This window comes from Mirounga leonina, unplaced genomic scaffold (genome assembly GCF_011800145.1).
Source record: "Mirounga leonina isolate KUSES-001 unplaced genomic scaffold, KU_Mleo_1.0 Mir_101664, whole genome shotgun sequence".
Classification (NCBI taxonomy): Eukaryota; Metazoa; Chordata; class Mammalia; order Carnivora; family Phocidae; genus Mirounga; species Mirounga leonina.
The window spans coordinates 10,306,526-10,316,040 of record NW_023270175.1 but is presented as its reverse complement, the minus strand read 5'-3'; the positions used below and the strand labels follow the sequence as shown (position 1 = coordinate 10,316,040).

Here is a 9,515-nt window from a genome sequence, read left to right as displayed (position 1 = left end):
TGTAGGGTTTTTGGACTTGTGGAAACAAATTCTAGGGAAATATTTTAATGTTTTTAACCATTTTCAGTGGATATGAAACTCTATTGCAGATTTCTCTAATTAAAAAGAGGAGGTAATATTAACCTCATTTATCTGAAAAATAGACCTAAAAACGTATTAGTGTGTTTAGAGTTCTCATATTAGTTTATTTGGAATTTCAATATTTCACGGGCAGACCAGTGATGTAGGAAAAAAAAATCTCAAATGGGGTCTTCTTTTGATAAGTAAGATTTTCTGCTTTCAAACCACCTATGTACTAAAAGGAGAAAACTAGAGTATGCCAATTTCAAACACATGGATTGTTAAAAAAAATATTTCAGTATCAAACAGAAAGTGTTCATTTAAAATATAAGTAAAATGAATCTACATTTTAGTCATGACACCACGCTTGGGAAGGCTCTTTTTGGAAAGAGGTTCTCCCCACATGGGTGGTATTATATGAGGCAATCAAACATTGAGCCTTAGACGTGAAATGAAAGCCATATCGTTAGCTGTAGGAATTCTGGAGTTCAAAAACAAAAACAAAACAAAATATGGCTGTGTTCTCATAGACCAAGCCAGAGTGATAGGACTCCCACAAGACGGTTTCATTTTGCTCTCATGTTACTCATTCAACCGCCTTAAAGTAGCTTGGCCATTATGATAGATAGTGGAAGGTTTCTTTGCAATAATCCATTGCCGATCAATTTTTAAACCTAGCTCAACTGTTTTACTACTTGAGTAGTTTTTACAGTAGGAGCCAGCAATATTGTTTTCAGAAAGGGAAGCTTTCTGGCAGATTCTTGAATTAGACCTGCTGGATCCCGAAGCCCTTCAAGACCATTGACTCCCTTTTTGTTTCTCACCCTCCCCCCTTCCCGGGGCCACTCCCCACCTCTCCGCCAGCTCTATTGACCTAATTGATATATAACACTGTGTAAGTTTAAGGTGTGTGTGTTGATTCAATATGTGTATATTGCAAAACGATCACCACAGCGGTGTTAACACCAACACATAATTACCATTTTGGGGGAGATGAGAATATTTAAGATCTACCCTCTCAGCAACTTTCAAGTATATAACGCAGTATCGTTAACTATAATCACTGTGCTGTGCATGAGATCTCCAGAATTTATTCATCTTGTAACTGAAAGTTTCTACCCTTTGACCAACATCTTCCCAGTTTTCCCCACCCCCCAGCCCCTGGCAACTACCATTCCACTCTCTGCTTCTGTGACTTCAACTTTTTAGATACTACATGAAAGTGAGATCGTACAGTGTTTGTCTTTTGCTTTCTGACTCATTCCACTTAGAGAGCACCCTCAAGGTCTGTTCATATTGCCCAAAATGGCAGGATTTCCTTTTTCTCGTGGCTGAATAACATTCTATTGTGTATATGTGCCACATCTTTATCCATTCATACGTATCCATTTCGTATGTTTTTGTGTCATTAATTAGCATCTTTTCATTTCAGCTTGAAGAACTCCTTTCAGCATTTCTTGCAAGGCAGGTCTAGTGGTGATGAACTCCTTCAGCTTTTGTTTGCCTGGGAACGTTTATCTGTCCTTCATTTCTGGACAACTTTGCTGGGAAGAGTGCTCTTGATTGGCAGTTTTATTCTTTCAGCGCTCTGAATAGATCATTTCGCTCTCTCCTTCCCTGCAAGGTTCTGCTGAGAAACCCACTGAAAGCTTTATGGGGTTCCCTTGTAAGTTACAAACTTATTTTTCCTGCTGCCCTCGGATCCTTTGTCTTTTGATAGTTTTACTATAATGTGTCTTTAGAGAAGCTCTCTTTGAGGTTTTTTGGGGGATCTCAGCCTCGTGAACATGGGTGTCCAAATCTCTCCCTAGATTTGGGATGTTCTCAGCCATTATTTCTTGAAATAAAAGCTTTCTGTCTCCTTCTCGGACTCTTGAGAGTTCACGGATTGTTTCTTTGGATGCTGTCCCAAAGATCACCCACATAGATTTCTTTACTCTCATTCTTTTGTCCTTTGTTCTCCTCTGATGAGGTCATTTTAAAGGTCCTGGCTTCTTCTTCCTTTTTTTTTTTTTTTTAAAAGATTTATTTATTTATTTTAGAGGGGAGGGGCAGGGGGAGAAGGAGAGAGAATCTCAAGCAGACAACCCACTGAGCATGGAGCCCGCGTTCACGACCCTGAGACTGTGACCCGAGCCTGAACCAAGAGCCACGCATGTATCCCATCAAAGGTCCTGGTTTCTAATTCACAGATTAGTTCTTCTGCTTGATCCATTCTGCTGGTAATGCTCTCTGTTGCATTTTTCACTTCATTCATTGTATTCTCCAATGCCAGAATTTGTGTTTTCTTAAAAATTTCTATATTTAACTTCTTGTTGTGTTCTTGTATTGTTTTCCTGATTTCATTGTGTTGTCTTTCTGTTTTATTGCAGCTCATTAAGCTTCTTTAACACAGTTCTTTTGTTTTCTTGATGAGGTAAATTGCAGAGCTCCAGGTCTTTGGCACCAGTTACTAGAAGAGTACTGTGATCCTTTGGTGGTGTCATGTTTCCTTTATTTTTCCCGTTCTCTGAAGTCTTGCATCTGAAAGTAGCAGCCATCTCCAACCACCTTTACTGACTGACTTTGGGAGAGAAATACCTTCCATCTGCCCTGCTAGGGAGTCTGCGGCTTTACCAGACCCACTAGGGATATCCTTGCTTCACACTTCATGCTCCCCTTTGTGGTAGATTCCTTAAGCTTGTATGCCTTCTCTCCATCATGCAACACACCAGGCTGGGTGCTAACAGCTCCCTTTTGCTCTGTCAAGGGTGATGCTAAAGCTCAAGTCTGTGGTCCCTTAGTGGCCTACAGATTCTGGATGGCTCTCTGGTCATCTGCCAAAGCTTGCTCTCTCCACCCATCAGGAGAACACACAGGGAGCCGGCTACAGGATAAAGGAGTATGTGGTTTAGATGCACAGAGTACGGACAGTGCCTGTGGGCTAGATGGGGCGGGAGGGGGGTGGAATCCATGAGCTAAGTGTCCCTAGTGCCTTGTTGGCAGGGTTCTGAATGGGGCCTGCAAGGCAGCTAGTAGGATCCCTGTCTTTTTAGTGTCCTCTAGGAGTTCTATCTGCATCACTCCCCACCTCTTCCTGCCGCCAGTCATGCGGCTCATGAGCCAGGACTCTGGCGGGGCAAGAGAGAAACAGGCCTCTTCGGCAGGTCCTGTACTGCTGGGGAAGCCAGGTGCCCATTCACAGGCTCTCACTTTTTCCCACTGAAGAAATCGTGGGTGAGAAGGTCTCTCTTGGCACTGAGCTGTGCCACCTCGAGGAAGGGGGCGCCTGAGTCAAGTCAAACTGGTCCTCTTACCCTCCCCAAGGCATCCGAACTTGTATCTGTTTTGCTCCAAAGGCATGCTAAACATCTCAACTGGACCCCTGGACTTGCACCCAGGTCCTCTCATCTGTGGATGACTGTCTAAGGCAGTGTTCTCCAGGGGCTCTCAGACCGCAGCTGAGAAGGGCTAGGGCCTGCTAGGGGACCAAGGTCTGACTGCCCGTTACCTAACGTATGGGTGGGATTCCTCCCCAGGCCCCTGGGCACACGGTGCTGGATCCCACAGCTCCCACAGAGGCACTTTTGTCCACGGATAGATGCCCAACTGTAGGAGGGGAGGGTATACAAACAAGGGACACCTTATTTGGCCATCTTGCTGATGTGCTAACTGCCTTTTAATACCAAAGTATTGGTGTGTGAAAGTGGCTACAGAGAGATCCCTGGTGGGCAGTATTTGTGAAGCTGAGAGAGATGAGAGGAAAACAAATGATCTCTATTAACCCGAGCTTCTCATAAGCCCTGAGAAGAATTTAATCGGTGGCAATCTTCCAGGGAGACAGTCTTGAAAAAATAAACACTGGGCATCAGGCCTGGCCCTGTACTATTTAACTTATTCTTGTACTCTTAATGGAAGCAGAAGGCAAAATGAATAATCCAGTTTTCTTTTATAACAACTTCTGTTTAACACGGAATGGGGCTAAAGGTGAACATAGTTTTCGGAGCTCAATGACATCAAGCTACAAACATAAAAACTCTCGCACTAATGGAAATCCTCCCTGTCTCTAAGAACAGAAATATCTTACTTTTTCGATGAAGAAACTCTGCAACCAAAGCGGCCACGTGGACATAACACATTGCTGCCTGAAAAAGGAGGACAAAGAAAGAACGGTCAGCCCGTGTTCCAGGGTTTTTGCAGGATTGTGCTTAGAACAAAGTCTGAAGGCGTCACCTCTGAAAAGTCTCCATTCTTTATATGAATCTTGGCCATGCTGTCGAGCCAGGTTTTCCTGAGCTCTGGGGTGCTTGCATAGGACTTGGCCAAGCTATACTGGAGATCAATGAGCATTTCAGGATCTTTCTCATGCTCCTTCATTTGAGCAGTGGCCATAAGAACGGTACGGATTCTCTTGGTCAAGTCTTTGACTTCTGTGGGAAAAGCAGTTGCCTGATTTCGAAACAAACAAACAAACAAAAGCCGTGTCCATTAATATTATCAATGTCCTCTAAGCCTTGGCATCCAATTCTGGGAATAACATGATTTATATTCCTGGTTACGGTTCTTGGTATTTGGTTCTTGGTATATTACATGTCTGAAGAGCTTTATTTTTTTTTTAAGTAGGCTCCCCACCCAGCATGGAGCCCAACATGGGGCTTGAACTCATGACCCCGAGATCAAGACCTAACTGAGAGCAAGAGCCGGACACTTAACTGACTGAGACACCCAGGCGCCCCTAAAGAGCTTTAAATGAATTCTTTTTAAAAGGTCCAACTGGCTCAGGCTTCAAGGGCTGAAGGCTGAAGGCAGTATGCTCACAATACCTAAAGGCATGGATTCTGGAACCAGACTACCTGGCTCTGAACTCTAGCTTGTCCACTGTAAATGCCATGGCCACGAGAATTACTTGCCATTATTGTGTAGTTTCAGTTACAAGAGTAACTAAAAACTGACAGCTTACTATGTATCAGGCAATGGTCTAAGTGCCTTACATGTTTTAATTTTTCCAGCAACCCTATGAAATCGGTACTGTTATAATTCATTTAACCAATGGGAAAACGGAGGCACACCACAGTTAAACAGCTCGGCCTAAGTGTCACAGCTGGTTAAGTGGTAGGGACAGGATTTATGCCCAGACATCCTGGCTCCAGGGCTAGTGATCTCAGCCACTCTCCCACACAGACAAGCATACCTATCCCATCCACCAATTACCATATACACTCAGGTAAAAACCATACTGCAAACATTTCCACTTCTACAACTAAAAGGTTATGAATCACAGAACACTCTAAAGAATTTACTAGCTTCTCTCGGAGTGTTGTTGTGTTCTCCAAACCCACTAAGTTACAGTTTCCTCTTACCCCAGCCACTATTAAGAAAGTACTATCACTTCCTCTTAACCCCAGTGGACTAATCACGATTACCTGTAGGATTCGGAGAAGATGAGTGAGGGACAAGTACAGGGGTTAGGGAGCTTTCCAATGTGAATATAACCAAATGTGGAGGAAACAGTTCTTAAAAGTGCTTTCTTGATCCCTTTAAAAATCATAATTATGTCCAATAAGGTTCCTTTTTTTTTTAAACTTTTATTTAAATTCAATTAGCCAACATACAGTACATCCTTAGTTTCAGATTAAAGTTTCTTCTTATACCCCAGTAGCAATTTTATTTACGGGGGTAAAGGCACACCTTGTTGTCACAGGGTTTATTGGTGATGACAACTAAGAAATGAGTCATGACAAAGAGTTCTTATCAAGGTCAGCCACAGTAGAGCTCGTTTCCACAGTAGAGCTCATTTACTTTGAAAAAGATGCTAATCCAACTTTTACATAACATAGAATTAAGAATGGTAATAACTGGTAAAAATAAATTTCAGGGTAGAAGATCCTAAATGACATAAATTGTTTCTGTGCTCATGGGATTAGTTGGAACATATACTGATCTCGCAGAGAACCAGTAGAACCGGCTGAAAAGCAAACTTTCCCAGCTGGAGAAGGGCTGGTACTACTCAGTGGGTTTTTTGGTTTTGTTTTGTTTTTTGTTTTTTTCAGTCTAAGCAACATTCCTATGGGAATAATTTTTTTTTGGTACATAGATTCTACATGTCCTAAACATCAAGTATGCTGTGACTGGGAGCTTTTTTTTTTTTCCTTCCAGTTTTTTTAAATACAGTATTGTTAAATGATCCTGGAGGATGGATGACCTTTCCCAAGAATGGGGATGATCCCTCTGGGAGGGAAAGTCTTCTATTGGCAAAAGATTCGTCTTCCCTTGCACACATGCATCACTGAAGATCAGGACATGTTCTCCGTGCAACAAGACAAATGCATTTTTACAATGTTATAGGTTGTGAGTGTACAGGTAAGAAAGAGGGATGGTGGTCAGGGTCTTGGGCTCAGCCTCAGCCAGCTGGTACCTAAGAACAACAGGACTGGGCTTGGGTTTTCCAATCCACATCTAGGGCAAGCCGTAATCAGTGAACAGAGGATTCCTGAAACCCAGTGCTTCAGTAACCAATATCATAAATGGTAATAACTCTCAAAAAAGAAGGTTGCTAGAGTGGAGGAGGGTGAGAGGGATGGAGTGGCTGGGTGATGGACACTGGGGAGGGTATGTGTTGTGGTGAGCCCTGTGTATTGCATAAGACTGATGAATCACAGACCTGCACCCCTGAAACAAATAATACATTATATGTTAATAATAAAAAAATAAATAAAAATAAAAAAGAAGCCATCTGTTTTCTGAGCAAGTTTGGAAATCAAGCTCAGAAAAAAATTCCAATCCCACTAGCTGTAATACTATGTATACACAGTATAGTCATTCCTCCATCCAGTCAGATAATTTTGGGAAGATGTACTACGTACCAGGCCGTGTTCTGGGTGCTGGAGACGCAGGCCTGTACAAGACAAAGCCCACGTCCTATACACTCGACACCATCAAGAGTGGTGAATCCAGTGACAGTGTAATGAGAGGAGTGTAAACTTCTCTGCCACGAAAGGTGGTTCTAGTTTACTCCTTGCAGTGAGAACATACCTTCATGGGTCTGTCACTGTTTGCAAAATTGTTGATAATGAACAGAGACTCCTGAAATCGCGATCCTCCGCTTAGCGCCACGTCGGCTATCAGCTGGCTCACCGCGATTATGATCTGTGGGAAGAAGCACACACTGTTTCTCGAATGTCTTTTGAACAAATGCTGCTTATTTTCATCATTGTGGAAGCCCATAAGCACCTGTATGAAATGTTCCTTTTAAAAATGCTGCACTGGGCACCTGGGTGGCTCAGTCAGTTGAGCGTCTGCCTTCGGCTCAGATCATGATCTCAGGGTCCTGGGATCGAGCCCCGCGTCGGGCTCCCTGCTCAGCGGGGACCCTGCTTGTCCCTCTACCACTCCCCCTACTCATGCTTTCTCTCTCTCTCAAATAAATAAAATCTTAAAAAAAAAAAATAAAATAAAAATGCTACACCGTTCCATCATAATCTGTTTTCTTCATACATGAAGGGTTTAAATTCTTCTAGCGAAAGAGCAACTTCAAAAGGTCACAATTGCAAAGTTTATTCAGCCCTTTCTTGGTTAGTGGCGAACAACTGTTCACAAGTCCTAGCACAGCGAGATCTAAAACAGCTCGCAAGATCATGAACTGACACGACGGTGGTCAGGTCTCCGCTGGCTAGGTGGTCACCATGGCAAAGCTGGGAATAAATGACATTTCTCTTGGATGGTTTCTCAGTGCCTTTCACTAGTCGATTTCAGCATGCTGGACTCCCAACCGCAGCCCCTCAGCTCCCGTCCTGGTTTCTGACTCGGCTCTCTCCAGTTCAGATGGCAGGATACATTAGGGCCTTAGGGAGTGGTTTGAATCTTTCAAGCTCCCTTGGGTGATCGCCTACGTGATTCATTCTCCGTTGTTGATGGCTGGAGGCTCTACCCCCGCTCACGGGAAGCAGGGTTTTGTGGGAGCTGTGAGTGCAGGCTCTAGAGTCGATTATTCACTGTGGGGCTTTAGGAAAGTTATTTCACCCTCCTGTGCCTCACTGTCCTCATTTGTCCTATGGGGAGGATAACAATACCTACTTGATAGCGCAGTTATGAGAATGAAAGAGATCCTAATTATAATACTAGTTAACCCTTTATTGAGCACTTACTATGTGCCAGAGATGGTTTTAAGTCTTCACATTTATTAATGTGATATTTCGATAAATGACTTGAGAGAATGGATGCTCTGACCCCGAAGAATGGACCTGAATGGGGAATTTCAGGTACACTGGCACGTTTACTGCCGAAGTGTTTTGGGGAAGGCGGTCTTTAAGTGGTGCCTCATAAAAGCACATAGCAGAAGCCCTCACAGGTAATGCTGGCCCTCGTAGCCCTAAGTAACCACGTGGCAGATTTTTATAGGAAGCATCTACCTCTATCAGATTTTCCCATTCCCGATGATGTTTCTAGGAAGCCACTTATGGTTGCTTCCCCGTTTCTAACCCAGGCTCCAATAAAACACCACCAATAGAACAGACTGTGGCAGCGAAGACGACGGAAATACGACCAAGGATTTCCTAGAGGGCAAAGCTGCCTAGTGAGTCAAGAAGTCCCATCTGTGGTCTGGCTCAGAGTGGTTTCATCCAACAAGCAAAAGAAATGTAGACGTTAAATGACAACTACCACGCACTAAGTGTCCCTTACACACATGCCAGGCATAGTGCCTGACACCACACACACTTTCTGTTCGGCCCTCACGGTAACCCAGCAAGGTGAACCATACCTGCCTCATTTTACAGATAAGGCAAAAGTTGAAGACAGACTGAGTCCCTTGCCTAGGGTCACACAGTAAGTAAGGAGCTGAACTGGGATTTAAACCCAGGTTGGGGGGGCGCCTGGGGGGGCTCAGTTGGTGAAGCGCTTGCCTTCTGCTGGGGTCATGCATCTCAGGGTCCTGGGATCGAGCCCCGTGTCGGACTCCCTGCTCAGCGGGAAGCCTGCTTCTCCCTCTGCCTCTGCCCCTTCCCCCCGCTCATGCTCTTTCTTTTTCTCCCAAATAAATAAATAAAATCTTAAAAAAAAAAAAAAAAAAAGAACAGGAGCTTTGATTTTCACAGACCTGAAGATGTGTCCTCAAAAAGGTTTTCCTTTTGGTATACTCAAAGTTGTTTCTCATCAGAAGGTACAAAAGTGCAGATGCTTCGTTCCTGGTTGAGCTAATCTTCGAGGTGCAGCACTTTAAAACCTCATAGCAAAATGCAGCACACATGTTCACCCTTCCCTTGAAAAAGGCTGAGGGAAACTAAAGAACAGCAAAAACATAAGTATCTGAAAACCCAATCACAAAAATCAGTCAACTATCAAATGCCTACTACATTCTCACTCAAAACTGTACTGGGTGCTGGCGTGCCTGGGTGGCTCAGTCGGTTAAGCATCTGCTTTTGGCTTGGGTCATGATCCTGGGGTTCAGGGATCGGCCCGAGTCCGGCTGCTCAGCCAGG

The 9,515-nt window shown here is 43.8% G+C and overlaps 1 protein-coding gene across 5 annotated transcripts in view; it reads right to left on the bottom strand.

Annotated features, from left to right (window-relative positions):
- DOCK11 (dedicator of cytokinesis 11) overlaps window positions 1-9,515 on the bottom strand; it is a 186,686-nt gene that overhangs the window by 34,348 nt on the left and 142,823 nt on the right. For all 5 annotated transcript variants that reach the window (XM_035007699.1, XM_035007720.1, XM_035007708.1 and 2 more), the window contains 4 exons: window positions 9,134-9,316; window positions 7,072-7,185; window positions 4,273-4,488; window positions 4,127-4,184 (listed from right to left, as the gene is read on the bottom strand). In XM_035007699.1, coding sequence (XP_034863590.1) covers window positions 4,127-4,184; window positions 4,273-4,488; window positions 7,072-7,185; window positions 9,134-9,316 — 571 coding nt within the window. The remainder of the gene's footprint in view (window positions 1-4,126; window positions 4,185-4,272; window positions 4,489-7,071; window positions 7,186-9,133; window positions 9,317-9,515) is intronic.